Below are 19,646 nucleotides of genomic sequence, written 5' to 3' on the forward strand. Positions count from 1 at the left end.
ACTTCATGAATACTCATTGTGGGCATGAACCTCATATTAGTTGTTATTTCCAGGACCGACAGATAATGATTTTGTTTGCAAAATGCAAAATGGATAAACCTATACAGGCACAAATATATAAATACACCACAATGGTTTAGATAACATAACCTAAGCAAGTTGCAGAGAAACCAGACACTTTTTGCAGCAATTAACAAACTTTTGGCCAAATTCTGGGTCTATATTTCATATATATTTTAATTGGTTGCTTTCCTTGCATGCACCTGCCATTTAAATAACCGTCCATTCCTTTGACGTAGAGGTGAAGCTTAGTGTTAGCTTCCTTTCTAAATTCTAAAACCTAATTTGATGTGTTTGGGATTGCTGTTTTGGTTGAGTCAAAATGTAACAATTTTGATGTAGTGCAATATGAGCAATAAGTCAGTACCACTGACAGTGAAACAGCCCCTCAGCATTATGCCACTACCACCGTGCTTAGTAGTCAGTAAGGTGTTTTTGGGTTTAATTATCTCTACATCAAACAAACATATTTGGCGGCGGTGTCGATCTTTCCCATCTGACCATAAAACTTCTTTATAGCAGGTATTTTGCTTTTCCGTGCGGGTGGCTGCACATTTTAGTCAACCTTTATAGTGAGGATTTTGGAGCAGGTTCAGCTCAAGCTGCTGTTAAGCTACTTTTACTGAGGATGGTGACACTGGTGTTCCTGCAGCCTTTTGAGCTTTTCCTAAAAATATCAACGCATTTTCTTTAACAAAAGGGGATAGTCTGGGTCAGATGGTTTAAACTTGGGACACAATTCAGTGTTTCAACAAGATGATCGTAAACATCAAAACTGGGTTGGCAAGGCTTATGTTGACTTCCTGTAATGGCTTTCCCAACACTCCAAGCTGAACCAGACTAGAAAACTATGTACTATGTTTAAGACCTCTAACAATTCTGTCCAGAACAGTGCTCAACTATATCTAACCAGTATTAAGCCAGAAAACTACTGGGGGACATTTAGCCAGATATTAGTGGACTGTATGCATGTCTTTGGGCCTGTGTATAAAATGGTGACCATGTGTGAATCAAAGAAAATTCACAATAAATTCAAACTTACGCACCCAAGTCCTGATTTTACAACTTGAGTCGTATGGACCAACATTCAAAGGACAAAGGATGGTCCACTTACATTAATAATGGCCCCTCGTTAAATAGATATTAGTACGGATGAGTGTTTGTAAACTTCAGACCGAAGGCATGTGAATCACTGCTTGAACTGAGCTCTTGTCAAGAAACAAGCATCTTTACAGATAATTTCTTGAATTAAACAAGACATTAAAGACATTCCATTCATTTTATTGTTTGAACTTTTAAATGACAAATAAAAAAAGCAAACGAGAATCAAAGCAAAACATAAAACATCAGGAATACACTAAGACAATCGTTTATCTTTAGAGACATGAAAGGCCAGAGCAACACTACTCTCTGCACTCTGAAACTTTTGCTACATTGCTGTCAGACATTATGCAGTAAGATTCAAAGAGAGGAAGTAGAGCGATGGTATCCATTTCCTGGTCTTTCAAAAACACGTCACATGGTCTGGATGAAAGGAGGGGATTGGCCGAGCGAAGACGTTCCTCAACCCCAGAGCAAACTGGAGGAAAACAGAAAAAGCAACTGCAATAAAAAAATCTAGTATCTATGTACTCCATGTCAATCATTACATACAGCGCTGGCCACATTCATTGGCATCCATGTTAATAATGAACACAAATCTTTAAAATCAATTCATGTTTTATTGATATGGTATAATTTTAGTAATGTTTAATCAAATTCAGCTGAGGCTTATTTTCCGTAACCTTCTACAAGAGTCACTCTTCCCTCTTAGCCTTATTTAATGCATGGATGCGCCCAGGTTTGTTTTTGAGCTGGTTTGATCTTGTGTTTGGGATCTAATGGTGGAGGCTATCAGCTTTTTTTTTTTTTTTTGTTATCTGCAGTCATTTTAAAGAGTTTAGACACTATTCACTCAAACAAGTTTCCCATGACTTTTGGAAGAGAAACACACATCCTCCACCATACTTTTAACAGCTTTTCAAAATCTTCGTCTTTTGTTGGAACTTTGTGGCTCCAACACAGGAAAAATTTAATTTAGCCATTTTCACACATCTTTATCAGGGGCGCCAAACATGGTATTGCATTAATTTAATCTGAGAGCAGTCTAAAACATTTTTTCAAGTTGACTTCACCACCTGATCTGTAAAAGTAATTACAAAAGTACTAAAATGTGTCATCTGGCGACAAAGTTCACAAATGTATTCAGTTTGCACTTCCTCAAAAACAAAAGCCATACTTTTTTTTTTTCGAACTCAAGGTTTGATGAACCGGCTACTGGCCATGCTTAGGAAAAGCAGACCAGTATGAGCTCTCAAACTGCTCAGGGAAAGACAACTGGTATCGATAGGTCAGTCCACATTAGTAACAGAAATGACTTTCCATTTAGATAAAAAGTTCAGTTTTTGGGCAAGGAACGACAGTGAACTCTGTATGAACTCTTTCGAGCATTTTATTGCGGTTTCAACAGAGCTATCAGGAAGCTGCCCAGCAGATCTCATCATTTCAAGCTAGGTTAAACACTTTTTATTTCGAGTTATGGCCAACGTTAAGGAGTAAACTCATCTTACATCAAACTGCAGGAGAACGTCGACCAACTTCAGACTCAAAAGATCACCTCTAGAGTCAGAAAACTTCTGAACTGCTTCCTTGTTCAGACCATCCTCGAAAGATTTCTTTGTTGTATAATGCCAGTAACTCCTGTAATGTCTCTTTTCAATATTAGCTAACTTTACAGCAGCTTACCAAATGACTGTTGCAGCTGAATAATAATGTTGTGATAAGAGAAAAGCAAAGATGCAAGTTGAAGTGTTCAGATTAGGAGTGGGCGATATAATTAAGTTATATGATATATCAGTTTTATTTCCTCCCTTTTTCCGTAGCTTCAAAAAAACCCAACTTTTATGAACCAGGGCTGTACTGCTGGTGGTGTAGCGGTTTAAGCGTGCGAGCCCAGTACGGAGGCCTTAGTCCTTGAAGCAGGCTGTCGCACGTCCGAATCCCGGCCCGGCGACGTTTTCTGCACACCCTTCCCCCACTCTTTCCACCATTTCCTGTCTGCTTACTGTCAAAAACTGATAAAATAGTGGCCACTAGTGCCGCAAAAAACATTTTAAAAAAATATAATCTCAAAGATCCCTGAGACTAAGTGGATTTCAAGTCTTAATGCCTGTTGGGTGAATTGCAAAAAAAAACCAAAACTGACTTCAAATGAGCTTAGAAATTATCTTTGTCCTCCATGATTCTTTATAAGCACTTTTTGCTGTGATGCCAAAGGTTTTACTGCAACAAAATGAGCAATCTATATATATTAATATTTCAATTTCAAATTATTTTAAAGAGATGCCAGAGAAAGTGCCGACATGAGTGTAGTTTTCTCTGTTCTGTATCAAGCCATCATAGAGCAGAGCAACGCCTCCTCTCCTGCCATTGCTGCACACTGCAGGTCAGTTGGCTGAAAGAGGGCGTGTCATTTCCCCCTTGTTTAAACAGAAAAAAATTTGTCTGTTTAGAAATATTTCCCAGCATGAAAACCATGTTTGGCAAACTACGCACATTATGTCAAGAAGGTGATTGCTAAAATCAAGACGTTATAATAGTCTGCACAATAAAAACTTTAAAACTGTTAAAATTAGCAGCATAGGAGCATTTATTAATACTTTTGCTTACGTCAAACCTTCAAAATTAAAATAATCTAACATTTATTATTCCGTTTTAATATTGCTGTCTATAACATTTATTCAGAGTATATTAGCAGTTTTAAAATAGTTGCTTTACTGTTTCTAATCAAAGCAATTAGATCATGTTAAATGTTTTTGTTCTAAATGTTTGTGTAAAAACAATGAAATCTGTTCTTGGTACACATACTCTCATGCCGAAGTGGAAGTCCCAAACTTTCCAAGTAAAAATAAAACCAGCAAAATGTCTGACATAAGAAGGTGAAGCTTTTAGGATGACCTACGCTTCCTTGTTTTTACTAATTATCTTCTTCCCAAAAAAATCAGCTGCCACATGTCAACACAAACCCCCCAATAATGGATCCTTACCTCAGTAGTGTAGGTTCAGGCATGCCTGGATCCGCCCCGCGTTTAAAACCTGTCAATCACAACCAGGGAGAAGATTTAAGACGCTTGTTTCTACCTTAAAGAGCTGATTGACTCGTGGCACAGCCACGAACACACTAGCTGATGTTTACTTCAGCCCTATAATGAAAAAGAAAAGCAGAAACCATACGATCTGAAGATTAAGCATAGGGCAAAACACACTTGTTTTATTTCAACACTGTATAAAACATCAGCAGAGGTCATTCCCTCAATACTTCTTGTCTCTTTCATTAAAAGAAATCAACCCCGATTCTTCGGAAAAAGAAGAGATACCATTAAAGATTAAAATGGCCATGCTTTACTCTAAGGAAATGACTAGTTTCCCTATTCCACTTTCACTACAGTTTCTGTCGCAAACCTTTTTTTAACTTGATATTCACAATTGAAACTGCTTTAGCTAATAAATATTGAAGTTTAAGAAGTTGTTTCTATAAAAGGCATACTGTGGAAATGACAAACCTGTAATATACTGTACAGCCTATTTATCATTATTTTCACCTCTGTACATTTGAGTCTCAGAAATCTGCTGTTTTTGGCATCTCAATGTCACCCAAGCATCACTCCAAAACAGCTACTTTAGAACAGCTTGTTATTTTAGGAATATGTCTAAACTCGTGATGTTGTGTGGAGGGTTAAACAACAGATTATTGTCTGTGCTTTTAGGGTTATGCTGTCTTTTTACCTGGCTTCACATCACCACCTCAGATTGTGCACAATGCTGCTCCAGGAACTTTAACAGGTACAAACACCCCAGAATATCCCAGACAAACTTTATGTTTATGCAGTGGTGTAGCGGTAGAGGGTGCGGCCGAAATACAGAGGCTATGAGTCCGGGGTTCGATTCCCGACCTTGGGACCTTCCCTCTCCACTCATTTTCTGCCTATATACTGTGAAATAAAGGCCACTAGTGACACAAAACAAGAATAACAACATTACTTCATGTGCTTTATTAAATTAGCTCTGTATACATCCAATATATAAACTTTATGGAACTTTATTTCCAAATGTCATGTTACAACCTTAAACTTCATAGTATTTTATTGGAAGTTTGTGTATAAGACTTAAACAAAGTAAAGCCTTAATTATAAAGCAAAAGTAAAATGACATATGGCTGTCAATTTATTTTTTGTTAAAAATAAAAGAATAGAAAAGTCTGGTTTGAGGCAATACTTTCTAAAACCAATCTTTCTCTGTAATCACAGCTGCACAGTTTGGATCGGTTTGTTTCCTGTCACCGAACAGCCACATTCATACCCGTTCAAAACTTACACTTTTCAAATCTGAAAAAAAAAACAAAAAAATTTTTTTTCCCCTGCACTCTACAATTATACACCACTTTGTGTTGGCCTATCAGATAAAGTCCCAACATCGTCAGGCCACAAGGGTGTCTTTATCGTGACAAAATATGAAAAGATTCAAGGGGTGTGAATACTTCTGCAGGGCACTGAAGATTCATCAATCAGTTCTCAGGTTAAGTATTTTTAACATGTAAATCTTGCAGAAAATAAACAAGAAAAGTGCATGAATAAAACAAAAGTGTGACATCAGCATTGGTGATTCCAATATACTGAAAGTGAGAGAAGATCCTGTCACAGATGGCCAGTGGATGTGTGGTTACACAGATTAAAGTTCCTCATTAGTACTCCTATCAACACAACCATGCAAAGTTCTCAGGTTCCCCATTTTTGTTGCGGACCACAATCGGGTAGTTTTTGAGTCCCCAGAGACCCGATTTAGAAGAAACCGCGTTCTACCCACGGGGGGCTTTCTCACGGCCTCAGAGGTTTTTCACGGCGTTTAGCATAATTTCTATGTAGGAGTCGCAACAACACTCTAAATACGTCACAAAAGCACGTAAAGAAGAAACAGGGAAATTAACAGTAACTCTCAGTCAAAAGCTAACAAGTAAGGTTCATTAGCCGACATTAGCCATGCATGTCTCATTGCTCCCTTCCTCCTCCATTTGTTTTAATACTAACCGAGGTAAAGCACGGTTGGAATGAAGCCCCATCGGATAACAAACTGGCTGCACTGGAACAGCTGCTGCAGCCGCTGTTTGGTCTCCTTGCTCAGTTTAGCCATGTGTTTATCCTGACAGCGAAGATCCTGATGCTCCTACCAAGGACAGGAAAAAGGAAGAGACGTAGAGGAAAAAGAAACTTGAAGTTCTCCGACTTCCCGCTGCCGCCACCTAGCGGCTAGAGGCGTTACTGCACGCGTCACTAGAATAAATAGCAACTAAATTTGCTGAAAGAAAAATACATTTTCTAAATGGAAACAGTATAGGGAGCAACATTTGATTTGACATTTTTGTGACAGTTATTGCCAGCCCCTCTTATTTATTCAGTTAATGTCTTTCAGTACATGTTTGCCTTTTGCCCTCCCTTCATTAATCAAAAATATTTCATTATTTTGTTTATGACAGAGGGCTTGTTCTGTAAATCCCTGAATTAAATAATATAAAAAATAATGCTTTTAAGTTGGTTTTTTTTTGGGAAAAAACAAGAATTGGGAGTTTAATATGTAAAAACCAGCATCACAAGTAGAGTATCCATAAACGAAAGATTTTAATTACCAATAATTGTGGGTTGCTATATTACACACAAGATGGGGCAATTATGACATACAACACTTCACTCCATCGGTTTACTCCTGTTCCACTTTACAGGAACCTAACTTGGCAACAGTGGCTTATAGTAGTGCTTAAAACACCTTTTGGTGCGTCCATTTGTACTCAGAAAAGTTTCAGAGTTCCAAGTTGGAAACTTCAATTGGACCAGAAATGTGCAGATATAGTGTTTGTTTGCACTTCTAATGCTTGGTATCTCAATAACCAGTTAAATGTGTTTCATAGCATCTATAAATGAAAAATATTTGACTGCATAAAATGCAGAGAATTACATTTGTGTTGATTTATACTACTCCTTGGTCAAGGAGTAGAACAATTAGCAGGTTCTCCCTTTTTTCCAACTTGCAACAGGTACACTTTGGGAATAGGTGGGTCATTATTCCCAGATTTGAGTTTTGCAAGTGAATTTCAAGGCAAATGAAACATAGCATTAGTCCACCAAGGTATTTTTTTTTAGCATTGGTAACAAATTTGTCTTGGGATAGCAGCTGCTGCATTCTTCAGTATCTTCCAGTATTATGTTAGCCTTTTAGCATAATTGCCTAAGTCATGACTAAGACAATTATGCTATGAGGCTAACGATTGTAAATGTTTAGAAAAAGCATTCAGTAGCTTGTCTTCTGATCTGGATCTGCAAACTCATTATTATGGTGACAAACTCCAGGTTTTCTTCTATTTTTTACTGTCTCACCGTACCCTAATAAATCTCACTCCAAATCGGTTGCGTGCATAGACTCAAAGCAAATCTATATTTTCCAGGTTAGCAGGTTACATGTAAATGCAAAAACTCAAGTTGAGCTTAAAACAAAAGCTAACTTTTTAACAAAATGCTGCTATGACATTTTATTGTATGGCAAAGGTCTAAATAACAAACAAATCACTAATACTGTTGTGTTCAAAATAACAGCAGTCCAATCAATCACTGCTTTTTGTAGAAATCACATCACCACATGGCCGATAATTTACTAGTAGACATACAGGGGTTGGACAATGAAACTGAAACACCTGGTTTTAGACCACAATAATTTATTAGTATGGTGTAGGGCCTCCTTTTGCGTCCAATACAGCATCAATTCGTCTTGGGAATGACATATACAAGTCCTGCACAGTGGTCAGAGGGATTTTAAGCCATTCTTCTTGCAGGATAGTGGCCAGGTCACTATGTGATTCTGGTGGAGGAAAACGTTTCCTGACTCGCTCCTCCAAAACACCCCAAAGTGGCTCAATAATATTTAGATCTGGTGACTGTGCAGGCCATGGGAGATGTTCAACTTCACTTTCATGTTCATCAAACCAATCTTTCACCAGTCTTGCTGTGTGTATTGGTGCATTGTCAGCCTGATACACGGCACCACCTTCAGGATACAATGTTTGAACCATTGGATGCACATGGTCCTCAAGAATGGTTCGGTAGTACTTGGCAGTGACGCGCCCATCTAGCACAAGTATTGGACCAAGGGAATGCTATGATATGGCAGCCCAAACCATCACTGATCCACCCCCATGCTTCACTCTGGGCATGCAACAGTCTGGGTGGTACGCTTCTTTGGGGCTTCTCCACACCGTAACTCTCCCAGATGTGGGGAAAACAGTAAAGGTGGACTCATCAGAGAACAATACATGTTTCACATTGTCCACAGCCCAAGATTTGCGCTCCTTGCACCATTGAAACCAACATTTGGCATTGGCATGAGTGACCAAAGGTTTGGCTATAGCAGCCCGGCCGTGTATATTGACCCTGTGGAGCTCCTGATGGACAGTTCTGGTGGAAACAGGAGAGTTGAGGTGCATATTTAATGCTGCCGTGATTTGGGCAGCCGTGGTTTTATGTTTTTTGGATACAATCCGGGTTAGCACCCGAACATCCCTTTCAGACAGCTTCCTCTTGCGTCCACAGTTAATCCTGTTGGATGTGGTTCGTCCTTCTTGGTGGTATGCTGACATTACCCTGGATACCGTGGCTCTTGATACATCACAAAGACTTGCTGTCTTGGTCACAGATGCGCCAGCAAGACGTGCACCAACAATTTGTCCTCTTTTGAACTCTGGTATGTCATCCATAATGTTGTGTGCATTTCAATATTTTGAGCAAAACTGTGCTCTTACCCTGCTAATTGAACCTTCACACTCTGCTCTTACTGGTGCAATGTGCAATCAATGAAGACTGGCTACCAGGCTGGTCCAATTTAGCCATGAAACCTCCCACACTAAAATGACAGGTGTTTCAGTTTCATTGTTCAACCCCTGTAGTAGAGTCATAGAAAACCAACACAACCAACATTCATTATATAGATGCCCCCCCCCCCCCCGCAAGTCTGTAACTGAATAATAAATTGAAAGAGGCATGTTCAAAATAAGAGTGTGGAATTCAATTACTGAGGTCATTTGTTCTGTGAAGAAACAGGTGTCAGTCAGGTGGCCCTTGTTTAAAGATGATGCCAGCACATATACATGCATTTCTCCCTAAAAACCTGACAAAAATGGGTCATTCCAGGCATTGTTCAGAAGAATAGCTAACATTTATCAAGACACTGATTGGAGTGATCAGCTTCAGGGTGACCAAAGAAGGTTTTGAAGTTAACGGTGAGTACTGTGACAATTAGAAGACACCTGTGTAAAGACTCCGATAAGTCCCTGTTCAAAACAAATGTGTTGAAGAGGACACAGTTTGCCAAAGAACACATCAACTCTCCTAAAGAGAAACTTTAGGAGAAACTTTGTGGACTGATGAAAGCAAGATTGTTCTTTTTGGGTCAGATAACCCAAACAGTGAAACATGGTGGTTCAAGCATCAAGATACAGGGCTGTTTCTCTTACTATGGACTTGGGCCTATTTATGGCATTCAGGGAATCATAGATCAGAGTGTATAAAATCAAAATCCTTGAAGAGGTCATGTTGTCTTATACCAAAGAAGAAATGCCTTTGAAATGTGTGTTTCAACAAGGCAACGACCCGAAACACACCAGTATGCGAGCGGCATCTTGGTTCCAGACCAACATGGAGTAGCCAGGCCAATCCTTGGACCTTAATCAAACTGAAAACATGTGGGGTGGAAAAAAAATAAGGCTGTTTCTGAGGCAAAACCACAAAATGCAGAGGAATTGTGGAATGTTGTTATACCTGGTGCCAGACGTTTGTCAACTCCATGCAACCCAGATGTGAAGCAGTTCTCAGAAACAGTGGACATACAACTAAATATTAGTTTAGTGATTCAGAGGAATGATAAATCCTAGTTTTCAGTTCATACAGTAAATATGAGTTTATATATATATATTTATATATATATATATATATATATAAATAAAATGGTTTAAGGTGATGTTCAGAGAATGCCTCCTGGCAGAAGAGGAACATCTCAGAGCACACAAGTGAAATATAGAAACACTTTATTTCCAGAATTTGTAGCAGTGTTATTTTCAGACATAGAAAGGCAAATATAACCAATTTTAGTATAACAGGATGTTGTACAAGGATAGCTTAACCATTTTACTGTAAACCCACATACAAAGAAACATGATTGGTATCGTCCCACCAAGCTATAGACACTCAACAACTAAGTAAACCGACCGCTTGAGGGCTGAGCAGCACGATCGCTTCATTTAGGACATCAGATATAACAGAAGGTTGGAGTTTCATTCATTTCTTGGTATTAACATGTCTTGTGACATGAGGATGAAGTAATGGACAGGAAGGGAGGCAGGAATTACATCACTTTAGTATTACAAACAACTGAAATGGTGGGTTAGAAAACACAAAAGATGCCTTGCTGGCATTGCTGAACACTTACAGTTTAGGGATAACCAGAAAGGAGTTTGCCGTTGAATCTAAACAATCTGCTGCCGTATGTGGCCGTTGCATCACACAAAAGTTGGGAAGTTGGGAGTCTTTATAGAGCAACAATGCATGTCCTTTCTGGGGAAAAATACAATTTAAGCGTCAAAACCTCTTGTTCGTATGAAAATACTAAAGTTCCCAACAACTGATTAGTTCTTCTTTGTGCAAAATTCAGTACTCAATCATTCATATCCACCACCCCAAAAATGTAAATCATCTTCGTCGTCTTTAAGAAGTCGGATCATAAGTGGCGCCGTCTGTGACACGGCATGTAATAAGGAAGGTGCTAAAGGAGCGAGGAGGAAGGAAAGTATTGCTTCTCCGTCACGGTGAGAATACCGTGTGATTGTAAACAGAAGACCGGATTCTATTCATACTGGCTGATTATTTAATGGCTTGCTTTTAACGCAGTTCAGGAAGAATCAAGAACTTTCAGAAGCACGTTTAAAACTGCTGTCCAAAGCGGACAGAAGTTGGAGTGATCAGCCCAGAAACATAAAAATACTGATTAGAAGTTATCTGTATTGCTATGGGAGGTGTTTAACTAGTATTATAAAAGTAGTAGAAACACATATTTCAACTAAGATAATCACACTTTGCTCACTGCAGCAATCAGCAGCCGTTTTAAAAAAAACAACAAACACACACACATGCACGCTCGCACATACAGTACACCTGCCCACAAACAAAGGGGCATGAATGGGAAACTGGGCAACAAACGCAGGTGTAATAATTTTTCACACATCTTTTTTGTTATCATTTTAAGTGCATCTATTCATGACAGCAGACTGATGTCCTGCCTTGACTTCAACCCAAAAATAATAATAATAATAAAAATAAAAAAGTAAAATAAGAAACCTGAAAGCCGTATACCCGATGCCCTCCCCCCACCATTCACTGAGCTGGCTCTGGATGTTTGAATGAAGCAAGAAGACAAGCCGGTTTACAGCACAGAGAATCAGAAACGCCTGAAAAGGAGTGATGGAGGAAAACAGATGGAGTATTTCTTCACACTTTTGTGGTCGAATGCAGTTGGCATGGCTTGGAGTTCCAGATCACAGGTACAGGGTCACAAGATCACAGGATCAGAGATGAGGGTTCATACGATTAAATAGTCTAAAAAGGTTCAAAGGTCAGAGCCGAGGTGAATGCTAATGCTTGGGGAGCGGTGGGTGTGGTTTGGCGTGGGACTCAAGTACCCCATCCTCTCCTCCTGCAGGCTGCAGCAATAGTGGCCTGCCTCGGAAGCTGTGTGGTTGCTGGTGGGAGCTGGGTTGCTGCTGGCCACGTGCTCGAAGGAACGGGAGAAGACGGCGCTGGCAGTGCGTGTCAGGCTGGTGAGAGCGCCCGCCCTGGGCACCGACTGACTGGAAGTGAGGGTTAGCCGCTTGACAGAGAGCTCTGCGTTCTCGCTCGCGGCCCGACCCGTTGTGAGAGGCCCAGACTCCTTGTCCTTGCTGCTGCGCCCTCCAAGCCGACACTTCTTCATGGCCTTAACTCCCAGGTTCAGTGTGGTGGTGCTGTTGCTGATAGTGATGGTGGGCGGGGTCATGTCAGGCCCCACTGCTCCCGGCCAAACCCCTTCATCCACCTCGGATATATCCATCAGCTCATCCGGGGAACCCAGATCCACTGCGTCTGTGAGGCAGATGGAGAGAAAGAAACAAGCAAGCACTCACATTAAAAACAAGTGCAAGATAAACGATAAAAAACCTCATCTGTTGTCCAACTCACTGAATCCAATTCAGGTTTAATTAAGAATAAATGGTTCTAAATCAACAGTTATTTTGTTTAGAAACAAAATTGTCTGGATGTCAGATGAGGTGAACTACCATCCAGCAGGTGGCGCCTTTACACTGTAATGCCATCTTAAAAAGAACATCTTGCCACCAAGCAAAAGAGTGTGAGCTAATAGTCCAGCACACATTAGGAGAAGGAGCAAAGATATGAGATAACAGTAAGTAATGTAGTTTTAAAGGAGAGCATGTTTTGTCCCAAAGGAAAGTGGGAATAGCGCCTAAAAGCATAAGCTTTGGAAAAATCACAAAGGGAAAGTAAGATGAAAGCAAATAAAAAGCACACATTTAAAAAAGAAAAAAAGAGTTGCTTCTTTCTTCTAATCAACTCAAAATACTCACACATACTGTTGCACTATTTCCTGCTTTCTCTAAGACATAAAACCAGACCTATGTGAAGGGTCAACCACCAGCATATTCATAAACACAGATCAGAGCTACACCAGTGCACAGATGACAAAACAGGTGGATAGGAAGGTCTTGTTGAAGTCCTCTAGATTTAGCCTGCTCTAAACAGGTCAGGAGTTATTGCCTTCATCTAAATTTAATTTCAAGACCTGCATATCTTTCCTTAGCTCATAGCTACCAGTCAGAAGCAAAGGATCTGTTTCCAGATGCAACCTAGGATTAATGTGTTGAGGTGTTTCGATCTTCCGAGTACCTTTGCTCTGATAAGAAAAAACACACAAAAAAAAAGTTCTCCGTAGCTATGAAGTCAAGTTTCTAGAGATCTTCCAGGCTTCCTGATTCAAGCTAATCAGGATTAGATCAGTATTAGTATCATTTTAGCAAAGCAAGACATTTCCATTGATAATTCTACCTTACAGTGCCTGGCAAAAGTATTCATACCCCTTGAATATTTTGTAACAACCACATAAAATTGTATTTTATGGGACAAACGGAAAGCAGAACATAACTGGGAAGTGGAAGACCGCTTCGCATCATCTCTGACCAGTTTTCAGTTTCTCTGTCCCTGCTAAAGAAAGCATCACCTCATCATGATGCTGCCGATACCTTGTTTCACAGTGAGGTTGGTGTTTTTAGGGTGATGTGCGATTTTGGTAAATGAACTTAATTTATAAAGCTTTAGACAAGAGACACATTCACCCAATCGCACACATTGATAAACAGATACGCAGAGGCAACTTGAAGTTGCTCAGGGGGCACGTTGACACGTGGCAGGAGAAAGCTGGAATCGAACCCACTTTCGGATTGTAAGCCGATTACTCCTCCCACTGAACCTCAGCCGTATGGTGTGTTCCTTGGTCTTCCTGGTTCTTCCCTAACGAGCCTCTGATGCCTTCACAGAGCATGTGGACTATTTATCAAGGAGGTCTTCTGTAGGCTCTGGGTTTGAGTCAGGGGTATCAAAGTACACAAACGCATGTTACATTTCTCTCATTATTAGTAAAAAATGTTTTGATGAACATTCATCATTTTCCTTTAAACTTCACAATTACAGGCTACTTTGTGTTGGTCTATCACATGTGATGTAAATAAAATACATTAAAGTTTGTGGTTGTGACATCACATAATGTAAAACAGGTTTAATTGTAATACTTTTGCCAGGCATTGTCTATCTCCTCTGATAAAATCACCTTCATTTTGCTTTATGTTCATAGTACGGTCTGCAAATACATATTTTAGGAGGTCATTCAGAAAGATTATAAATAATTGATTGGACTTAAGGGGAGTCTTAGAAGCTGGTCTTAATAATTAAGTTTAAGCCACACAGGAGAGAGTGAATAAATGAAATGACGATGGATACTGATTGACAGATGAGAGGAATAAGTATATTTAGGCGAAGACAGGGTGGTGGAGCCCAGCGCGAAAGGTAAAGGATAAAGTCATCATGCAGTGTTTTTAGACCACGCCCCACACATGGTTACCTAGGTTACCCCTGGTGTAGGGCAGGGGAAAGGGAAGGTTGGGTTTCAGTACTGGCTCCTCCCTGCGGAGGCCGACCCAGAACCCTCACTCTCCACCATTCGCCTCACAGACTTCTGCCTCCTGACCTCCTGACTCCGATTCCCGGAGTCATGACTTCGGGGGTCCGTGCTGACCTCGGAAGAGGCACCCAATGTGTCGTTGTCAAGGTGGTTGCGTCCGTCGGGGCGTGGCCGCAGAGAGTCTCCGTTGGCCATTCGCTCGCCGCTCACGCCAGTCACACTGATCTCAGGGACGGCCATGCCCCCCAGTGCAGGGTCACCGTCTACACTCACCTCCTGGGTCTCTGGTGACGGGGAGCATGGAGGAGTGGTAGGACAACACATCCAAAAACCGCAGACACACAAACAAAGAGATGGAAAGATGCATTTCATGCACAGATATAAAAAAAAAAAAAAAAAAAAAAGACGTTCATGTGCACAGACACACACAACCACAGAAACACAAAAAACAAAAAGGTAATAAATGTAACAACAGAAATTATAAATAAAAATGTTACTGATCAAAACATAACATTAAGTACATGCTAAGTGGAAATGAAGAGGACCACACTAGCTGAATGGATCTATAGTCTGCAATATTCCCGCACATGAATTCAATCATTGTTTCCTCCATCATCAGCTCATGACCAAAGGCTTTGGGCATAAGCAAGCTGTTTGCATGTTCCTGTTTGAAGGGCAGGAGGCATGGGTGTGGGCACAAGATAAAACCTGCCTCATTAAACCAGCAGAAGGCTGTAATTTACCTTAATGGATGTGTGTTCTGGGAAAAGAGACCACCTCTCCCAAATCTACGTTAAACTCATTTACTTTGAAGAGAACATGCAGCTGAAACTTTCCACATAAAAGACAAACGCATAACCTGCTTCATGCTGCAAACATTACAGTCTTTCTTAATTAGAAGAAAGAACAAAGAGGAAGTAGCTCATTAAAACCTATAAAGTTGATAGTCTACAATTGCGAGGGTGAAATGACTGCAACATTAGATGAAGATAGTGACCATCAATGAAATGGGAGAATGAATAATGAAATTTTGCTCTCTCCTTTGGTGTGGAATGGCTCAAAAAGATGTTATGTTTCTTACAAAACAAATTGAAATCCAGGCAAGAACTTTCTCGAGTCATTTCCTTTAGTGTTCCTTCTTCACCTCAGTTTTCCTTTTGTTTCTGTGTGTGTGTGCATCTCACCGTGTCTCTTCCAGCGGTGCCCTCTTATAGAGAGGGAGGTGACAGCATTGCGGGAGATCCTGGAGGCAGTGGGTGTAATCTCCACTTGGATACTCCGACCACCCTCCCTATTGTTGCTTTTCAGTGCTGCGCTGTGTAGTGAAGACTTGATGGCATTACCAACCTGCAGATTAAAAACAGCACATGTTCAAACGAGTTGACAGAATTTGATATAAGCTCTGAACAGTTTGCAATAATTCCTCCTTCTGTTCTATATCCTTTTGATCACCTTTTGTAAACCCTAAATCAATGTATACCAATGATAAATAATGCATTGCCTGGGACAAGTTTTCATACCCCTTACATTCACAATTTTCCATATAAAAACAACAGACTTAAATGTATTTTATTATGATCTTCTGTGGAAGCCCAACCACAAACAGGGATATACAGGGGTTGGACAATGAAAGTGAAACACCTGGTTTTAGACCACCATAATTTATTAGTATGGTGTAGGGCCTCCTTTTGCGTCCAATACAGCATCAATTCATCTTGGGAATGACATATACAAGTCCTGCACAGTGGTCAGAGGGATTTTAACCCATTCTTCTTGCAGGATAGTGGCCAGGTCACTACGTGATACTGGTGGAGGAAAAAGTTTCCTGACTCGCTCCTCCAAAACACCCCAAAGTGGCTCAATAATATTTAGATCTGGTGACTGTGCAGGCCATGGGAGATGTTCAACTTCACTTTCATGTTCATCAAACCAATCTTTCACCAGTCTTGCTGTGTGTATTGGTGCATTGTCATCCTGATACACGGCACCGCCTTCAGGATACAATGTTTGAACCATTGGATGCACATGGTCCTCAAGAATGGTTCGGTAGTCCTTGGCAGTGACGCGCCCATCTAGCACAAGTATTGGACCAAGGGAATGCCATGATATGGCAGCCCAAACCATCACTGATCCACCCCCATGCTTCACTCTGGGCATGCAACAGTCTGGGTGGTACGCTTCTTTGGGGCTTCTCCATACCGTAACTCTCCCGGATGTGGGGAAAACAGTAAAGATGGACTCATCAGAGAACAATACATGTTTCACATTGTCCACAGACCAAGATTTGAGCTCCTTGCACCATTGAAACCAACGTTTAGCATTGGCATGAGTGACCAAAGGTTTGGCTATAGCAGCCCGGCCGTGTATATTGACCCTGTGGAGCTCCTGATGGACAGTTCTGGTGGAAACAGGAGAGTTGAGGTGCATATTTAATTCTGCCGTGATTTGGGCAGCCGTGGTTTTATGTTTTTTGGATATAATCCGGGTTAGCATCCGAACATCCCTTTCAGACAGCTTCCTCTTGCGTCCACAGTTAATCCTGTTGGATGTGGTTGGTCCTTCTTGGTGGTATGCTGACATTACCCTGGATACCGTGGCTCTTGATACATCACAAAGACTTGCTGTCTTGGTCACAGATGCGCCAGCAAGACGTGCCCCAACAATTTATCCTCTTTTGAACTCTGGTATGTCACTCATAATGTTGAGTGCATTTCAATATTTTGAGCAAAACTGTGCTCTTACCCTGCTAATTGAACCTTCACACTCTGCTCTTACTGGTGCAATGTGCAATCAATGAAGACTGGCTACCAGGCTGGTCCAATTTAGCCATGAAACCTCCCACACTAAAATGACAGGTGTTTCAGTTTTATTGTCCAACCCCTGTATTTATAAAGTTGGAAAAAACATTTTATATACAAAAATCTGAACAGTGTAGCATGCATTTTAATTAAATCCCACATGCTTCTAAATAAAATCCAGCGAACCCTGATAGCTTTACAAGTCACTCAATAAGTACATAGAGTCCAACTGTGTGTAATTTAATCTCAGTACAGATCCAGCTGTAATGTGAACACCTCAGAGATTTGTGAGAGAAATTTAGTAAACCAACAGCACCATGAAGACCAAGGAACCTACATGCAAATCACTGAGTGGCAGAAAACTAAGGACCTAGCTAACTCTGGAGGAGCTGCAGAGCTCAGGTGAAGGAATCTGTAGTTAGGCCATTGATGCAGATGTAAACCTGGCCTCAAGTGGCAATAGCAAAGCCACTGCTGATGGAAATTGTGGGCAAAAATGTTTTGTTGAAAACATGGATAATAAGCACTTACTGAATGCAAAAACATTACATTCTCATCACTGAGAAACCAATGAATCTGCAGGCCAGATTTCTTCCCATATCATTTAAACCTGAATTAGTTTACGGCGAAAACATGACATATATTCCTTATTAAATGTACGAGACAACTCTTGCTCATTTATAATTTTCACTCAGCAAGCATTTGAAATATACTTTTGTATACAAGTTAGACAACAGCAGAGTAGTTCTACTTCAATTTGTAAAATAATAAAAGGACAAAATAAACACCAGAGACATCAGATGCACAAAAAAAACAAACAGGATTTTGGGAGTCACAACTCCTTACATAATAAAATCAGCGCGTACTTGAAAATTCTTATGTGGCAATTACAAAATGATCATGTAACAGCTGAGAACATATCATGGGGTGGAGCATGAGGATCAGAACAACATGTCTTTTGTGTGCAGTGTTGCATCATATTGGTCTCATGAAGAATACGTCACAGTTTTATACTAAGCTTGTATGTTCCAAACAAAACTGCCATTTCTTTTTTTTTTTACAGTGTGTGTATTTGTGGCAACTGTCAAAAGACTACACCAAGTTTTAGCTCAACTCCTTTTGTATAAACGTGTACTGTAATGTTGCACGTTTTGATTGTGCAGGAGTCGTGCCCCTTGACTTGTTTAGTAATGTTGTGAGCTTACTAGTTTCAATCCTCTATTCCCTGGGCCTCAAGGATTACAGTTTAACTGAGCTGGAAAGCATGTATATAATCTAGTGGGATTACAATGGGCTGGCAGTCGCTGACACACACAGACGAACAGGATGCAGCACACAATGCTGTTGCACGAATCAAGACTGAGGCCAGCACGTGTATCTTAATCACAGTTTCTCTCTCTCGCGGCAAACAAATGTCTGAAATGAGCACAGAGGAAAGGAAAATGTGTTATTAACGGAATAAAATGATGCACCCACCAACAGAGCCTCAGGGAACAACTCCAGCTGGGCTCGATACAGGACGTCATCCAGTGCTTTGGATCCCAGTTCAACTTCACCATTGCACCTATTCAAATGCAAAAACACACATGTATACAAATGACGAGAAGCAAAATCGTCATTAGCTGATCAGATAATACAATTAAAGCCATTTCTCAATCAAGAATATAGAAATTTTGCCCCTAAAAAGAGTGCAGCGAAGGAACTGCACTGCAATACAGATACTCATTTTACCTCTTCAGCACAGACAAAATAAAAGCCTGTAGAAAGTGTAGAAGTTTAGGTGGCTATAAATTGGCAGTTTAAATATTGCACCGCTAACATTTTCTAATAAATAAAAGTTAAATAAATTTGCCCTAGATATCATCCGTTCAGTTTTCATAAAAGGTAGTAATCATTTGACAGTGAAGGCACTCTTATTAGTTAGCTATATACTTTTTGCATAATTAAGAATTTGAAAAATGAATAAAAGGGCATGGCGTGTGGCATAGCGGTAGAGCACGCGACCCATACACGGAGTCTTGACCCCAGAGACCTGTGCTGCATGTCTTCCCCCTCTCTCTAGCCAACCTTCTGTCTGCCTACCTAAAAAAAATAATAAAACTAAAGGCCACTAGTGCTATGAAAAAAAAAAAAAGATTTAGGACATAGATCAAAGTAGTTTCTAGATCTAGAAATTAAATAGACATCAGAATAATGTACATACTTAAAATCCCAAAAAATAAGGCAGTATAAATCTAAAAAGCAAATTTTAAAAAAAGCAATGAGATTCATTATATGTCTATGAACTACCTTTGATGTTTATGACTTAAAATTCAAAAATTCTTCTTATTCATTTCTTGACAATCTCTAGATACTCTGCCCAACCTTACTTCTGTCGCCATGAGCAATGATGTCAGGTAAAAACTAAAGAAAAAACAGAGCAAGTCCAAAGAAAGA

General features: G+C 40.2%; 2 protein-coding genes across 6 annotated transcripts in view; both read right to left on the minus strand.

Annotated features, from left to right (window-relative positions):
• Positions 1-1,325: 1,325 nt before the first annotated feature.
• On the minus strand, positions 1,326-6,338 carry tomm7 (translocase of outer mitochondrial membrane 7 homolog (yeast)). The gene is made up of 3 exons (XM_047384393.1): positions 6,183-6,338; positions 4,146-4,194; positions 1,326-1,639 (listed from the first exon to the last, which is right to left on the minus strand). Exons 1-3 carry the CDS (start codon positions 6,283-6,285, stop codon positions 1,624-1,626), a joined length of 168 nt encoding a protein of 55 aa, XP_047240349.1. The 5' UTR covers positions 6,286-6,338; the 3' UTR covers positions 1,326-1,623.
• A 3,864-nt stretch (positions 6,339-10,202) lies between these two features.
• fam126a (family with sequence similarity 126 member A) overlaps positions 10,203-19,646 on the minus strand; it is a 30,028-nt gene continuing 20,584 nt past the window's right edge. For 4 of the 5 annotated variants that reach the window (XM_047384015.1, XM_047384016.1, XM_047384017.1 and 1 more), the window contains 3 exons: positions 18,687-18,774; positions 15,597-15,759; positions 10,203-12,305 (listed from right to left, as the gene is read on the minus strand). In XM_047384015.1, coding sequence (XP_047239971.1) covers positions 11,794-12,305; positions 15,597-15,759; positions 18,687-18,774 — 763 coding nt within the window. In that variant the 3' untranslated portion in view covers positions 10,203-11,793. Of the gene's footprint in view, positions 12,306-14,352; positions 14,697-15,596; positions 15,760-18,686; positions 18,775-19,646 lie in introns of all 5 variants that reach the window. The other variant, XM_047384019.1, reaches the window with a different exon arrangement.

This window comes from Girardinichthys multiradiatus, chromosome 13, assembly GCF_021462225.1.
Source record: "Girardinichthys multiradiatus isolate DD_20200921_A chromosome 13, DD_fGirMul_XY1, whole genome shotgun sequence".
Classification (NCBI taxonomy): Eukaryota; Metazoa; Chordata; class Actinopteri; order Cyprinodontiformes; family Goodeidae; genus Girardinichthys; species Girardinichthys multiradiatus.